Below are 16,997 nucleotides of genomic sequence, written 5' to 3' on the forward strand. Positions count from 1 at the left end.
GAATCTGATTTCCATCAAGTTCACTGAAAGTGTCAAACCAATCTCTCCTGGATGTCATGTGATATGTACATCCAGAATCTATTACCCAGTTGTCCCTCGGGTTCAGATCAGAGACTGCTAACGCATTTGAGTAATGCAGCTTATCCATAATGACCGCAGCTTCACCTTGATCTTCTCTATCAATCTTCTTCTTTCGTGAGAAGCAATCTTTTCTCATGTGTCCTTCCTTCTTGCAATACCAACACACCATTCGTGATTTAGAATTTGACCTGCTGCGTCCATTCCTTTTTGAGGCACCTCTCCACTCAGCTCTACCTCTGCTTTGAAAACGTTCTTTCATGACTAATCCTTCTCCAGCCTCTTTGCCACTCGAACCAGTGTCTTTGAACTCTCTTTCTTTGTCCCGTGCTGCCACAATAACTGCCTCAAGAGTGATGGTATCTTTGGCGTACTTCAGTGTCTCCTTCAACTGATTGTACTTTGAAGGAAGAGAGCACAACAACAAGATAGCCTGCACTTCATCTGTCACAGTAACTCCAACACTACACAGATCAGACACAAGCTTCAAGAATTCGTCCACATTTGCATCAATGGACTCAGAATCAACCATCTTGAAGTTATAGAACTTTAACTGCAAGAAGATCCTGCTCGGGAGAGACTTGGACATATACAGTTTTTTTCCAGTAACATCCACATAGCTGCAGCAGTAGTACAGTGACTGATCTTTCTTAACACATGATCACCAACATTCAATACAATCAGATTCATAGCTTTCTCTGATTTCTCAACCTTCGATGGATCTTGACTTTGAGATTTTGCCTTTGGGGAACCTGCGGCTGAAGAATCATCATCTTCTTTCTTTTCAATTGCCGGTGGTTCCATCAGGAGTTTATCATCCTTCAAGATCTCCTTCAATCCCAGGTAACCAAGATGCGCGAGCATCCTAATCTTCCACAGCATGATATCCCCCGATCCATCGAATCGTTCGACCTCGATCCGCATATTCGACGATGACGATGTCGACGCCATCCTCGACATCCCAACCTGGATGCTCTGATACCAATTGTTGAATCCTCAACTCCACGAATCGACGAATATGAATCTTGTTCTCGATCGCGTTATCGTCTGCTTCCGAATCTCTCTCTCTCGCTCGTTTGTATAGAAAGTGAAAGAAAACAGAATACACAGTACACACACGATTTAACCAGTTCGGGAGCTCGGAATGAGCTACAACCTACATCTGGTGCCAGAAGATTCTGGCAATTCACTATGATCACTGGTTTACAATCTTCAGAGCTTAACAGGTGTAACAACCCAGCTCAACAAGAAAAAACGTTACAACAACTGCTTTGACTCGAGATTCGTTTGAGTTTATATCTACCTCAAACCCTTTTTCTGGCGTAGAGTCTCTCAGCTCAAACAGCTTCGGTTTAACCATTCACCAATAACCGGTTAACCTTTAATAAACCAGCCGTTAAAGACTTGGTTTTGAATCAACTTCTCAACAAAAATGATGGCTTTGGAGAACCAATGCCCGTGTCGACAAAGAAGGACAAGTTTTTTTTAAAACATAAAAGTAATGTTAGGATCCATTGTTTTTTAAAAATTAAACATTGATACAAACCAAATTGGCATTGGCGTTGCTTCCACTACTGGTGATCTGTTTGTCGACTAAGTCTGCAGGAGGTGTCGATCTGCATTTATTTGCAGAAGTCATGTGCACAACAAGCTGGACAATAAGAAAGAAATTAGGTACAACAAATTCGTTAGCATGGAATTATCCAGAGTTTGTGGAACAATTACATGTATAAAAGCTACACATTTGTTTATCATGGAACTTGGGAAAGTTGGCAGCTAATAATAAGAGATGCAAGAAATAGTTTCGGTGCTGATATAAAAATAGACTGCACGATCATCGGTCAGTGGGTCTTTGCACTTTATATATATGAAGACAAATAAACATTTAAACATCAGAAACCGTCAGCATTGGACACAGAACATGTATGTGCGGCAATTTTGTTCACTGGCTACGAGTATTTAAAGCATAGTACTGTGACAGTGTTTCATGGTGAAGCGCGGCAAAAAAATAAATAAATAAATACATTTGTAGCGTGCTAAGGAAGACTAAAACGTCATACCATGTCCTCTGCACCTCCAATGTCATTCCCACCACCAAGATGGACTTCTTCAGCCTTACGATCGTCAGCGAAAGGAACCTAAAAATTGTATATGCATAGCATTGTTAGGATGTTAGTCAGCAAAAAGTTTTAACGGCAACAAGATTACTTACGTTGCTATTTTGGGATGCCAGCGGACATGAGCAGGATTAATGCTTTTCAGACCCTTTTTATCCTCATCTTCATCATCAGAGTTGTCACCTTCAGACCCCGAAGAGCCCTCATCTTGAACACCCCAGTATGGCTTCTCAGAGATATTGGGGGGGAGTGGGAGGAGAGGGGGACTATAGCAAATTCCCCGAGTGAGAACCTAACAGGTTTCCCCGAAAATAGGAACCAGACTTCATGCTTCTTGACAACCTTCGATTGTCTCGACATAAGAAATCGTCCAAATCCGCCCGAGAAAGATGTTTTCTTTTGCAATTTCCACGAGCTTTCCGAATTGAGACTTTTTAATGACAGTGACTTCATCTGCGTCAAAGGCATTTAGAAATTTGCTGATACACAAAAGTTTGTGATAAGGGGTAACCCTTGTGCCCAGGGATTCGTCGCCAATAGCAACATCCTAAGAGGGAATGGAGGATGAGAGGTTGTTCCAGCGTTAGGTTTCACAACATACTTCGCTATTGCAGATGGTGAGGAATGAGAGAAATAAGAAATTGACACTGTCAATTGAGAATGAAAACAGAGAAGTTAGAAGGAGGTTTCGAAGATGCGAGAACTTCGTGCTATGGAGAAGGAATAAGAAATTAATATTATAAAACAACTTGTTTGACATCATATTTCGTATAAGGTTGGTTTAACATAATGAAAATCTAGACCAACATTTTTGTCAGAGCGAGAGGAATAGGGGTAGAATGGTCCGAGAAAAATCGTCATAACCAAAGCAAACTCTAAATGTGTATACAGCTAAATAGTGGATAATGTGTGTGTCTACAGTGCAAATAATTTTCTCGTAACGCATCGTTTGTTATATTGGTTTTTGACACTTGTTGGTCCGTGGTGGATGAGTCTCGCACCATAAGGTTCCTTTTCCAAGACCAACCAAGTTCCAACTGTAATTCATGCAAAAGAAACGGAAAATAAAATTTCATTAAATTAGGAATAAATAAATCCTAACTTCCAATTTTCTTTTATATACAATGTTCATTCACATTTTACAAAATCAAATAATACCATAGATCCAAAACCAAATAATCAAATGATACATGTGAATTGAAAAGTTAATAAACATGTTTTACTTTTACTTACAAAAAGAAGGTTGTATAATACATGAAAAGTTAAAGACAAAAAGTATATACAAAAGGCGAAGTTTTGTCGGAAGCAAATTAAACCTTTTTTTTTTTAAATTTTCAAAACAAGACAAGAAGTCAATCAAAACGGATGAACATTTCTAGTAAGTCCATTCACATTGGTGAAGAATCCGACATGTTTGTAAGGAAGATACGATCTTCGTTTCCCTTCTTCTCTGATCGCTCTGTTCCTCATGTATAACCTCTCATGTGCCGATCTCGTCGTTTTCGTCTCTTTCTCCTTCTCCGTTCGCTTCACGCCGCCGCTCAATTTAGCCGCCGGCTTAGAAGAAGACTGCTTCTTCTTGTCGCCGTGATTCAGAAACACAAACGCGTCTTTTCCGTCGCTGTTGCTTCTCGAAACTAGATCTCTAAACCTCCACAGCTTCGAGAACCCCGTCGAACTGCTTTTCCGACAAGTCTCCGGCGAAGCTTCCTCCACCACCGTTCTGCCTGACCACGAGCAGTACGGTCCCATCGGCTCAGATTCTTCCTCCCTTTCGGTGGCGGCAGCTTCCTCGCTCTCCACGAAGAGCTTCTTGAGAGGCGAGCGGAGAGATCTCTCTTCCGGTTCGAAGAGCAGATTCCGGTTAAAGAGAGGATAAACCGGTCGGATCTGACCGTCTTTGAAAGCTTCGTCTGCGGTTATCGGTGAGTTATCTGCGTTTACGCTCGTGAACGAGAACTCTTCATCTTCTCCTTCTTCGCCCTCATCATCATCTTGATTCCACCAAGACTTCTCAAGATTATTGCCATCTCTGTTCTTTTCTTCTTCTTCTTCTTCCTCCTTTTTAAAACCGACCTTCAGTTTCGAGCTGAAGTCATCGTTTAGTTTGCCGTAAAGCTCGGCGAAGCTCTCTTCTCCGACGAATCTCGTCGCCGGAGATAAAGGAGAAACAACTTGCATCTTTTTAACAATTAGATAGAAACACACAAAGTTTCTCTCTTTCTTCAAAAAGATAAACTGAAACGGAAAAAAGAGCGCTGAAGAGGTTTGATGAAAACAGACGAAGCGTTGCTCTCTTTTATACATGGTTCGATATTTTAAAGCCTCTTCAGTCTCCTACTTTTATTTAATTTTCTTCTTTTATAATATTATTATTATTACAAGCTACTAGTATCAAATAACTTTAAATTAATTGCCAAATATTATCGTTTATTGGTCAAGACTCGAAGTTGAACTTGAAAAATTGGTACATTTGTTAAATTAATTGTTCTCCATGTCTATTAAGCAAAGCATATATACATGGAACTGAACTTGGATTCTAGAACAAAAACTAATTGAATGTGTTCTTAAAATCTTGAATACTCCATCCGTTTCAAAATAAGGTATATTCTAGAGTTTTCACACTTACTAAAAAACACGTAAAATTTTGACAATAAATGCATTGTTTTCCGTGTTTAGTTATTTCCTATGATTTTTAACCAATCAAAAATCAGTATACATAATTAATGTCTTTGAAATTTACAATTTATCATTACATATATTGAAAATATAAAATATAGATTTTTTAGAAACATTTTTTTTTAAACATAAATTTTTCTGAAACGAAGAAACTACATCGTTTGCTCCAATTTAGAGAAGTCATTAATAGTTGACTTTAGAAAAATGCAATAAATATAAAATATTTTTTTTGTTTTGTTTTGTTTTGTTCCGTGGATAAACTAGTTAGAAACCTTAATGGAAAAACACATGATATATGATTGAGCTGATTTTTCTTGGTTTTTAGCTGAGAATATTTATATCAACAGCTTAACAAAGACTTTCCTCCAATCAAAACACATAAATTATTTACAAAAATATTTCACCATTTGACCCAAAAAAATCAAACATAACAAAAAGAATATAAAAGGCGCGTTCGTGTGATGGGAAAGAAACATGAACACGACGGAATGGGTAAATTACTGAAATAACTTGTTCGAGAAGCAAAACAGGACTTGTTCAATGGTGTGACATGTGTACTGACGTGGAAGGTGGCTTGAGGTTCACGTGTTGACCTTATAGATAAATAATTTCCTCGAGAAGCTCACTTGGCTTTTTGGTTTGAGAAGTTGACCCACCGTTCTGGTTCGCATTTGTGTGACAATCAATCCCGCTCACTCAAAATCTGGTTCACAGTTTTGCAGGGCATCGATACTAACTTCTCACCATGAAACACCTCAATTGGTGATAACTCGTCCGGTAGGAATGTTGTTAAACGGTGAGATTTTGGGTTCGAATAACGCCAAGCACATCAATAACCTACCGGTGGACGTGGAGACGTTTTTTCCGATGGTGAGAGGTTAGGATCGGTGCCCTGCAGGGCTGTGAGCCGGATTCCGAGTGAGCGGGATGAGTTGTCACAAAAAAGTCGATTTTTTTTATGTGACAACCTGCTCCGTCGGTTCCATGTTCATAGCCCTGCAAGGCACCGACCCCAACCCCTCAATTATGAACCCTCACTGACTCAATAATTAGGTTGTTGGTGCGCTTGGCGTTACTCGAACCCAAGACCTCACCTTTTAACAGCATTTCCACAAGACAAGCTGTCACCAATTGACCTGCAATTTGTAACACTCTGACCCGCCCACGGCTAATGGACCATCCACGCCCCCTCACTCGGCCCGTGGACCCCATCCCGTTCCAACGGTCAGTCCGTTAATTTTTCCAAGGTCCGAAATCAATGTTTACTGACCCTGTAATCACTACCCGGCATTTTTCCGTGCTTTGGCTTCACTCACACAGTATCGCGAATCACTTTCCGATAGGTCACCAATCATTTCACTACTCCAGTTCAAGCACGCTTAACTCTTGAGTTTTAAACGAATGTGTGACAGAAAAGATAAGCCAACTTTGGTGATATAGGTAACCAAATTAATTTTTTTAAGCTTTTTCCATATATCACAACTCGGGATGTTACAATTTGATTAACGTATTAGCAATTTTAGCATTCCCCTGAGGAATGGAATTATGCAGCTCTGATCATGGACTCATGGGTTTAAAAGTGTTCATAATATGGTTTGTTTGATAAAAGCTTAGTAACTTTCTCTACGGTTCTTGTTTCTCAAGTTGGTTTAGATATTTGTTTAATCTCTGCAGATACTTTTGTGGTATACTCTTAGATATATGTTTTGAAATTTCGGTCGATCTATGGTTTTGTCGGTTCAAAGAGAGTGGTGATAATTATGTGGTAAATTACTCATCTACAAAACGTACATCACTCGTTAGCAGGTCCGGCCCTGGGCTAATGTCCGTGAAGCATAAGCTTCGAGCACCAAATATTATAGCCGAATTTTGGGCACCAATATTAATAATGTCTCATTGGTGTAGTGGCTAGAGAACCTACATGTCTCTCCAAGATGGTGGGTTCGATCCTATCTAGAGGCATCATTTTTGTAATTTTGTTTTATGCATGTTTTTACTCTGGATCGGCGCTGTTCGTTAGATATATACATAAATAGTTTTTTTTTATAAAGGATGAACAAAACTCTATAAATTGTTTATTTTTTTCTTATACCTTTTACAAAACATAAAATTAATAATTTGCTTTGTTGTATACATTATGTAAGTATGTAACTGATTATGATGTTCGTTTTAGGATGTGCGAATTTTAAAAGTTGTGATATGATTGTGTTTAATTAGTTATGGGCTGAAACATATTTAATTTGTTCATGATGAATATTTTTAGAATAAATATAGTTTTTTTTTTAAGCTGAGAAATTTATTTAACCAAAGCCAACTGATTCAACTGAGTCACATTAATCACATGGTTAAGAGTCTTAAGACGGTTCTTGGCAGATTTTAATTCGGTCTGATAGCTTTTATTATAACCTTACTTGTTGGCCACCAATCCTATTTATGGTTGAACTCAGTTTGGCTGCTTGGTCGGTTCGAGTTTTTTAAAACACTTTTCTAACATTATCCTCTGATCAAGTGCGTCACGTGTTGAATCATGAATAATCCACAATGTGAACAAACCAAGAGTTATGATAACAAAGTGGCAAGTGTTAGGATGTGTATTATTCCATTTATTGTGTGGTATAAATGAAATCTGGTCGCTGTTGGTTCGTAGATGGCTCGCCTCACCAATACACACTCAATCATGCACTATAACTGGCACTGAAATTAAAATAAATGAAAATAGTGTATGTGACTCAGTTATTAGTAGGAGAGGAGTTTCGAAATCCGGAAAGAGGGACATTTTCAGGGAAATAAAATCTGCCCCACTCATCACTCATTAGTACTAAATAAGTTTAAAGTAGGATATCTTGTGTATCACAAGAGTAAGTTCGTTTCTCTATTTTGGGTTTCATCAATATTGAAGTTAATTAATCTAACCGCGTGAATTAATCACGATTGAAATACGAATTTCACATAAGTGAAGAAAGGAGTATGATTACTTAGCAATTAACAAAGAAAATAATTATTCAATTCACAAAATAACGTATCTATAGAGTAAAGAGTATGTGTTAGGATTCCTCAGCATAAGGTGTCGACTCCCTTTGCCACTGAACCACAACAACCAAGAATAAAGAGTATGTGTCTGAAGCTTGAACAAGATGAGAGCTCAAAGCGATAAAACAGAAGACTAAGACACAGAATAACCCGAAAAAAAACAAGATACTCTGAAAAGCAACCTAAGAAAGAAGCACACACAAGACTTTAATCCAGTTTACCGATATTAAAAAAAGAATTACTTCTGGCCGAGTTAGTAATTCGGAATCCACTAGATTCATGATAGTGTTTACAATGCAAGATAACAAGTATCCCACACCAATGCTTTTCACTGGCACTTAATATAAATACCTGTTCTCTAGCCTAAGAGAATACACAATGTGATAAATTTATACTCGCACAACTATTCTCTCTTGTACACTATCTCTATTACAAAAATGATTTCTCACTCTTAACTCTCTCTATATACCTTCAGAGTAAACTAGAGTTGTCCTTTTTGACATTTTCAAACTTTAGACTTGTTCATCATGTTAATAGTTCCACAGTAAGTAATGCAAGTATTTGTATTCACATAAGCAAATGGGAAAATAGTTGAAAATATGCAAGTCCTTTTATATCTTCATTTGTCTTTGGTTACCAAGGTTTCACATTGCCATCTCATGCTGGTGTTGCGGCATCGTCTTCCTTCAGCTGTTAGTATTGACATGGATTTAGACCTTATACCATTTTGGTGTGTCTGTAGTTTTTTTTTTTTTTGATGTCTTTGTAGTTGATGTGTATGGTAGTGTAGGTTATTTTGCAACATAATCACGTACGGTTTGGTCACGTTCCCCGACTTTAGTTCTATTGTTGTCTCTACATATTGGTTAGGCCTATCTGTTGTTCCTGGATTTGACTTTTTACTTCACTTTGACTAGTTTTAGGAATTCTATGTTATGCCAAGACTACTTAAGGACTCAATTTTGTTGTATCTGATTAAATTTTATTTGTCTCAGAGCTTGCAGTTTTTTCTAATGATCGAGAAGGTAGGTAAATGTAGACAAAGTGTCTAATTATATATCTGATTATGTGGATATAATGTCTAAATCGTTTGGACTAAAAACCAGAATGTATGAATTTTCATCAAAATAAATTATAAAAATAGAAAATGAGAAAATAAAAGATGAAAAAATCAGTTTTTATACATGCTTGAAAACTCTTTTTACACATGTTATATTTTATTAATACATATTTAAAAAATAAAATTCAATATTAAAAGCACCATTAGTGGTGTAGTATCTCCACAAACTGTCTAATTAATTTAAAATTCATATTGTTTTTCTTTGTAATTAAAATTAAAGAAAAAGAAAAAAACAACCATACATTATCTGCCACATAAAAAATCAAGTCTCTACCCATTCTCAGCATATTGTACGATTCTTTACTAAAACTATTCTCTTTCTACCTTTTTAATTTTTAAATAATTTAATTGTTAGAGAATTGTGGGAAGATACCACTGCTGCTCATGCTCTAATAAACTCTGTTGAGACTCTCACCAATATTAATAAAATTCAATATTAATAAACCCTTTTATTCTCTCTGAGTAGACCTTATATATTAATTAAATGGTACTGTAATACATCATATTACGAATTTGAAAGATAATGTTATCCGATATTATGTCTAATCGTGGAAGGCTGTCCCACACATGTGGCTTTAATGAATGCTCGACAATGGTGTACAACAAGTTGTTTTGTTTGGATTTGGTTGGAATCAAACAAGTGACACTTTGATACCCAAAAGCCGCTGCAAATGCTAACATGTTTTCGGGAAGTCCGTTCTCTTTGGATTTTTTACGGTCCACGCATTTGTTATGTCCGTTCTCTTCCAGATGAGAGATCACAGCATCTTCTACCCATTAATCTTCTTATTATCTTGTTTTTAATGTACCGCTGATTCCAACTTTTCCTCTTTTCTGTTTAGAACTTTAGAGTTTGACCCTTAATAATCTACTTGTAGTAGCTCAAAAAGGATCTAAGACTATGATTAACCCGGGATTATTAGAGTGAGGTTCTTAGCGGAAATTAAGAAATTGTTTCTTAATTTAAGAACCGGTTCTTAAAATCTTTATTTAAGAATCGGTTCTTAGTTTTTTTAGTTAAAAGTTAAGAAGCAGTTTCTTAACTTCCACTAAGAACTTCATACTAAGAATCCTGGGTTATTCATGCTCTAAGAGATCATTGACTTTGTTTCTGTCAACGGAATTCATTGACTTTATATGCTTGAGTATGAGAGCGTATATACAGTATAGACACACCATCATTTGGATGCTCATGCACTAGCCTAATCAGTATTACATGAGTTTATTACTTCACTGTGGAGTTGGACATATGCCTATGTCAGAGATGAAAAGCTTGTTTACCTTCACGCTGCCATAACCATAAGGTCCATAACCGGTTCTGAGTCAAATTTAATAAATAGTTTACATAAACATAAACCTTCAAATTTGTAAAAAAAAAGTATAAAAACTTTTACTAAATTACATATAGCCCTAAAATCTCCCTGACGCATTACTTGTCATTCTTATGGGTGCAATTTCTTAAGAATTTCCTTATTGATTTAATCTCGAATTAATAATGAACATTTAGATTTACAATTCCCAAAATTATACTATTTGTAAAGTACAAGGAGTATGTTTTCTTATACACGCTTCGACCTAGCATTTATAGAACTAAGCAAGCCAACAAAGTTCCTCCATGTGAAAGAAAAACATATACATGTGTTGGTTTCTGTATTTATACACATTGTTTAAAACAAAAGTTGTAAGAAGGATGCTATTCCTTTTATTTTGACAACAAAATACTATTCAATATTGTCATTTAATACTCCAAGATCCAAACAAATGTTGTATTAAAATTAATGATTAATATAAACCATTTTCGGAAAAAAAGATAACTCAATTTAAATATTTTTTATATACACAACATGTTCTAATCTTAAAGAATAAATAGAATCGCTATTTTTGTAGTACATTTAAAAACAAATGGATATTTTATATAATAATTTCCTGAAAAAGAATAAAAAAATAAACAAAAGAGGACGAAAGAGAGGATCCAATTGAAAATCGGATAGGATCTAATACTAAATCAAGGCTGTGTTGTTGTTGTCTGGTCAAAAAGAAGAAATAAACTTGGGATTTGATTAGATCCTTCAAGAACTTCATTTACATTGGCAACTCCCAAAGGCCTTCTTTCTCTCTCATTAGATTCGAATCTTTTACTTTTCACATGATCATCATCACGAGATCCTCTCCTCTCCTTCTTCTACTTGTTTCTCCTTCTCTCAACTCAAAACGTTAATCTCTAACTCAACCTCTTGTCTGAACAACAACAACACAGGTTCCTTGAAGTTTTGTCTTTTTTTTTCCCGCTACATATTCGTCACTTCGGTTAATAAAGTTTTGATTCTTGTGAGAGAAGAATTAAAGGTTTATTATCCTTTTTGATGTTGTGCATGAATTAGAGAATGGCTGGTACATCTACCAAGAGGTTCCCTCTCTACGCTAAGGACTACGAGCTGTTCGAAGAGGTAGGCGAAGGTGTTAGCGCCACCGTGTACAGAGCCAGGTGCATTGCTCTTAACGAGAATGTCGCCATTAAGATCATGGATCTTGAAAAATGCAGAAACGACTTGGTTCGTTATCTCCATCTCTCTTTTTTTAATTGTTTTTTTAACATATAAAAAAGTAAACATTTTTTGTTTTAAAAAATGTAATTTTTTTTTTGGTCTTGTTAATGCGGACAGGACACGATACGGAAGGAAGTCCACATAATGAGTTTAATCGACCATCCGAACCTGTTGAAAGCGCATTGCTCTTTCATCGACCGTAACAGCTTGTGGATTGTGATGCCTTACATGTCGGGCGGGTCATGCTTTCACCTCATGAAATCTGTGTATCCAGAAGGTCTTGAGCAGCCTATCATCGCTACTTTGCTTAGAGAAGTGCTCAAGGCTCTTGTTTATCTCCATAGACAAGGACACATCCACAGAGATGTTAAGGTAAGTCAATGTTTGTGTTTGATAGAGATCATTAGTTTTGCCATCTAAATGTTTTGTTCTAGGCTGGGAACATTCTGGTTCACTCAAGAGGTGTGGTTAAGCTTGGAGACTTTGGAGTTTCGGCGTGCATGTTTGATAGCGGTGAAAGGATGCGTACAAGGAACACGTTCGTTGGAACTCCTTGCTGGTGTGTGCTTAGATTCTCTTTACAATAAGCTTTTTATTATGTTTTATTTAAGCTAATGGAATCTTTTGGGTTCTGAAAGGATGGCACCCGAGGTTATGCAGCAAGTAGACGGATATGATTTCAAGTAATGTTTTTCTACTCTATCTTAACAGCAACCACAAGCGTGAATAAGCATTAAACTTAATTCATTTTTTTTCTGTTAACTAGAGCGGACATTTGGTCGTTTGGCATAACTGCACTAGAGCTTGCTCATGGTCATGCCCCGTTTTCCAAATATCCACCTATGAAGGTGTGTCCTTACTCTATTAAAGTCTCTGCTCTTTGGCTCTCTAATCTCTTAGTTATATTTCAGGTGCTGCTAATGACCTTACAAAACGCTCCTCCTCGCCTTGACTATGAGAGAGATAAGAAGTTCTCAAAGGTAAATGTGATTTTGATGATGTAAAAATATGCAATGAGTAGATTATATTTGTATTTTCACTGAGAGAGGGACACTCTGTATCATATTCTCCAACAGTCGTTTAGAGAGTTAATCGCAGCATGTTTAGTAAAAGATCCAAAAAAGCGTCCAACCTCAGCAAAGCTTCTGAAACACCCCTTCTTCAAACATGCTCGGTCTACAGATTATCTCTCCCGTAAGATTCTCCATGGTCTTTTTCCACTTGGTGATCGTTTCAAAAAGCTCAAGGTAAGTTGATAAGAACTTAGATGTGATTGAAGCTGCTGTGCAACATCTCTTTATGTTTGTCTTTATAGGAGGCAGAAGCTGAATTGTTTAAAGGCATAAATGGTGACAAAGAACAGTTATCTCAGGTACATAGATAAATCCATATACAATTTATCTTTGCGGTCTTTTTTTTTTTATTTTGAAGGCTATGTTACTTTCTTGCAGCATGAGTATATGAGAGGAATCAGTGCTTGGAACTTTGATCTGGAAGACTTGAGGAAGCAGGCATCACTTGTAAGTAAGGTCGTGGTCTCAAGACAGGGCCGGTCCTGAAATTTTCATGGTCCAATACGAAATACAAAATTGAGGCCCCTAGATAATGTATAAAAAAATATGTCGATAAAAAACTCAAGTTTATAATAAAAAAATTACAATATCCTCAAAACTAAAAAAAAAACTTATCAGTTCTTAAATATAGATCTTCTTGCATTTTTTCTTGCAAAATCATCCATCAAACTTTCATAATCAAGATTCTTGATCATATCCTTTTCAATCGACAACATAGCCAAACCATTTAATCTTTCATGTTTGTCATAATTTTTTTTTTCCTTTTTTTTTTTGCCTTTCAATCTACTCATATTTAATAACATAGAATATATAAAATATAATTATCTTTGTATGTTAGTGATGTCCCACAATTTTCTTTACTTATCAGTTTATATACACATAACAAATTGTCAAATTGATATATTTATAAGTAATAACATTGAAAAAAATAGGCCCTAAAATTTTGACAAAAATAGGAGGCCCCATACATTTGTATTGAATGTTTTCGTTCAAGCCCGGGCCTGTCTCAAGAGTATTCTTTTAATCTCATGCACACACTCAATGCTTTCATTAATGTTTCTGTTACCAGAATCCAGATAGTGAAATGTGCAGTTCAGAGGTTGGGGATGAAGTACCAAAAAGAAAGCCAATGGTGCGAAGGTCAAAGACTATGTCTTTGGACATGTTCAAGATCTCTGATAAGGCAAGTCTCTTTTGTAGCAAATCTCTGTATTGCAGCTAAACATCTTCTTGACATTATCAAAATTTTCAGGATCTGATGATGAGTTCGAGTAATAGTCTAACATACGGTGCAGTGCTACCTTCCTTTCATCGCAAGTTCCTTCCAGCTGTAGGGTACTCTCTACAACATTTCTCTTCTCTATACATCAGTTTTGGACGCATTAATTATACTGCAAGAGTCACATAGTTTGAAATGGAAATGTTGGACGCAGATATAAAGTTGGTACATTTTCTGAGGAAAGAAAAGCACGTCGTGGAAGAACTGCAGAGTCCCTCGCTCTTGAAGAGCCACATCAACCAAAAGAACCATTAGAGGATACCAAGCAAGTGGGAACAGCAGGAAGTGGGCAGGTAAATTTTATATATGCTTTGAATATCAACTTTCATTAAGTTCTTGAGATTGTGGAACCAAAGAATCTGACATGAAAATATTTCCTTTATTAGGAGAAACAAAAGAATGGCTATACAGTTAGTCCTGTGAACCAGGCGTCTTGCACAGCTACTGAGATACTCCCACTGTTACACAGTCTTTTGGTTCAGAATGACATTCAGAGGGTGTGTGTGTGTGTCCTATGTATATCCAAATGCTTCTTTATAGATATTTACTCTCCTAACTTCTGAGCGTTTCACATATTTTTTTCCTTGCAGGAGAAATTCATTAGATTAATTAGATTTTTTGATCCAACTGCCGGTAATGTCTCTCATTTGTAGCATGGTCTGCTCTGTTTCAGTCTTTCTTACAATAAGTTTTGATGACCTTGGTCTTTACTTGTACAGAAACTGAAAATCCAATCTCTAAAACAACCCAAGGTGTGCAGGTATGTTCTGTTTCTTGTCTTATGTGTATATCTTATGTATACTTAGAAACAAGAAAACTAAGAGCATTGATACTTAACAGATATATATATCATCAAGGGAGAGAGAACTACAATCTCAGGTTGATTTCTTGGAGAAAAGGTAATGAATGAACTTAAACTTCTTTCCTTTTTTTAATTAAGATATGATTAGTAAAGTTGAGATAAGGTGTTTTTATGAGTTTTCAGTGTTGAGATTCTTGTAGAGGAAGTGAAGAGAAGAAAAGAAATAAATGATCAGGTACAAAAGATAAAAAAAAAAAAAGAAACTGATTTTAGAGACCAAATAATATATAAACTAAAAATGTTCTGGCCATCTGCAGCTAGAAGGACAGATCAGATCTCTAACTAGTAGCACCAGCAACAGCCTTCCTTGAGCTTTTGTCTCTTCCGACATGATGATAATAATTATTATTTTTGTATGTATTCATTATTTAATTGTTACTGTATTATATATCAAATTCCGTAGAATCACAGTTGCTGTGAATCCCATATTCATTCCTCCAATCAAATTAGAAATCCACAAGCAAGAGAAGGTAATCTGATTGGACTATTTAACAAAGTCTATTTAAAGTGTTTTTGTGCGTAAGATCCGATTGGTTAAACCCATAAACACACACTAACTAACATATCATATATTCTATATATACTATTGTCTAAAACCTGCATCTTCTTTTTCAACCTACTCCATTATTATGCACCATCATCAAGTCCTGCTTTGCTTTAACTTTGGCCTAATCTGGCATATCTTTGACGTCAGTACCTCTGCCAAGATAACAAAAAACGGGTCACTATTTTTCTTCGGAATTAATGAAAGTAATAGCATCCTTTAGCAATCTTGTTGACTTAATCTATACGTATTCTCCAAGAAAAGTAAAAGACCTTGGTCCATAAGAAAACATTTGTACTTTTAGATATATTGACGCAGGAAATAAAATGGGTAAATATTATTATTGGTCGTCTGATTATGAAACTTACGTACCTGATCAAAATACTAGTCTGAATTTCTATGGTTCTTGATTATATCCAAAAGAAGTTCGTCCCCAACCACTTCCCTCATCTTCCTAATCAGCTGCTCTCTCCTCACTTTCCCTTTCTGACAAGACCCAAAAAAGAAAAGAAAGATCAAATTAAACCACATTCCATACAGTCAAAATGATATCACTCATCATCATACCCGAAAATCAACATAAGTTGTCAGGATCACGTTCATTCTTGGACGGTCCAGTGACTTTGAAAGTATAGACATGAGTATTGGGAAGCTAACACATGGAGACCTCGCTCTCCCCAAACCACCACCACCTCTAATAAGACCTGAAAGATTACAAAACATTTCACTCTTACACTACATTTTTTTTTTAAACACAAAACACTCTTAAATGACATAATATGTATAGAAGAATTAAGTTTTGTAATGTATTATATACCTCTTAGCGTAGGAGACTTGAAGCTCACGACATGACTAGGGAGGATGTAAGAGTTCATGTTACAGCTCCATATCACATACTTCCTCGGATTCTCGAGATTATCCACACCACAATCATACCCACTCGAGCTTGGGTACGATTGCTTAGATCCAGATATGATTCTCTCAGGTTTGCCAAGTATCAAACGGCACAAGAGAAGATGTTGTATCCCTTCCTCGTCAGCTTCACCAAGTACAGCCCTGAAAAAGAGAGAAAAAAAAAACTCACGGTTACAAGATTGCTTCCTCAGCAATTAAATAAAAACATCCAGCGTAAACCCTAAACTTACGCAGCGAGAGAGCATTTATGATGAAGAAAATGGACTCCAACGCCGTGAGATCGACCGTCCTTCTCGTCCTTCTCGACCTCGCTGCTGCTAAACCCGTACGAAACGATGCGTTCGATCTCTTCCTTGGAGCCGGAGTGCCATCCGTACCTCACGTTAGCGTCTCCGCCGTTCTTCCTCTTCATAGCCTCCGCGAAGACGTTTGACGCGGCGAGCTTCGCCTTGGCTGTGATTCTCTGCGCGGAGGTTTTGCGCACGGAGACGATGGTGGTTTCGGCGGCGTGGAGACCCATCCCGGAGAGGAAACAGTTCTTGACGACGTCGTATTCGTGGTTTTCCTCGCGGAGAAGAATCGTTGATGAGTAGTCTCCGGAGGTGTGGGGGGAGAGTGAATCGATCATCTCGCCGTTGTCCACGATCTCCACTTGCGCCGCCATCATCATCAATCGCAGAGAGAGAGAGAGAGAGATGGTTTGATTTTTTCTTGGGAAAGAGGAAAGTGTAATGGCGGTTTTAAGGTGAATACA

At 36.9% G+C, this 16,997-nt stretch overlaps 3 protein-coding genes across 4 annotated transcripts; 1 reads left to right on the forward strand and 2 right to left on the reverse strand.

Annotated features, from left to right (window-relative positions):
* Positions 1 to 3,427: 3,427 nt before the first annotated feature.
* Positions 3,428 to 4,495, reverse strand: LOC106298893 (nonsense-mediated mRNA decay protein 2-like). The gene has a single exon (XM_013735023.1). It carries the CDS (start codon positions 4,374 to 4,376, stop codon positions 3,552 to 3,554), a length of 825 nt encoding a protein of 274 aa, XP_013590477.1. The 5' UTR covers positions 4,377 to 4,495; the 3' UTR covers positions 3,428 to 3,551.
* A 6,546-nt stretch (positions 4,496 to 11,041) lies between these two features.
* LOC106300722 (serine/threonine-protein kinase BLUS1-like) lies at positions 11,042 to 15,241 on the forward strand. Of its 2 annotated transcripts, none has more exons than XM_013736927.1 (19): positions 11,042 to 11,281; positions 11,406 to 11,576; positions 11,688 to 11,942; positions 12,005 to 12,129; positions 12,209 to 12,253; positions 12,337 to 12,418; positions 12,482 to 12,550; positions 12,647 to 12,817; positions 12,886 to 12,942; positions 13,022 to 13,099; positions 13,713 to 13,826; positions 13,896 to 13,978; positions 14,077 to 14,215; positions 14,309 to 14,419; positions 14,513 to 14,555; positions 14,642 to 14,682; positions 14,763 to 14,821; positions 14,908 to 14,959; positions 15,042 to 15,241. In XM_013736927.1, exons 2-19 carry the CDS (start codon positions 11,409 to 11,411, stop codon positions 15,093 to 15,095), a joined length of 1,746 nt encoding a protein of 581 aa, XP_013592381.1. In that variant the 5' UTR covers positions 11,042 to 11,281; positions 11,406 to 11,408; the 3' UTR covers positions 15,096 to 15,241. The 2 variants fall into 2 exon arrangements, with proteins under 2 accessions (XP_013592381.1, XP_013592382.1); XM_013736928.1 differs by having other exon boundaries at positions 11,043 to 11,281; positions 13,022 to 13,090.
* Positions 15,166 to 16,927, reverse strand: LOC106300724 (probable inactive poly [ADP-ribose] polymerase SRO3). Its single transcript, XM_013736929.1, has 5 exons — positions 16,474 to 16,927; positions 16,146 to 16,384; positions 15,896 to 16,032; positions 15,701 to 15,814; positions 15,166 to 15,483 (listed from the first exon to the last, which is right to left on the reverse strand). Exons 1-4 carry the CDS (start codon positions 16,911 to 16,913, stop codon positions 15,713 to 15,715), a joined length of 918 nt encoding a protein of 305 aa, XP_013592383.1. The 5' UTR covers positions 16,914 to 16,927; the 3' UTR covers positions 15,166 to 15,483; positions 15,701 to 15,712.
* Positions 16,928 to 16,997: the final 70 nt, after the last annotated feature.

The sequence above is a fragment of the Brassica oleracea genome, chromosome C6, assembly GCF_000695525.1.
Source record: "Brassica oleracea var. oleracea cultivar TO1000 chromosome C6, BOL, whole genome shotgun sequence".
In the NCBI taxonomy this organism is placed as follows: Eukaryota; Viridiplantae; Streptophyta; class Magnoliopsida; order Brassicales; family Brassicaceae; genus Brassica; species Brassica oleracea.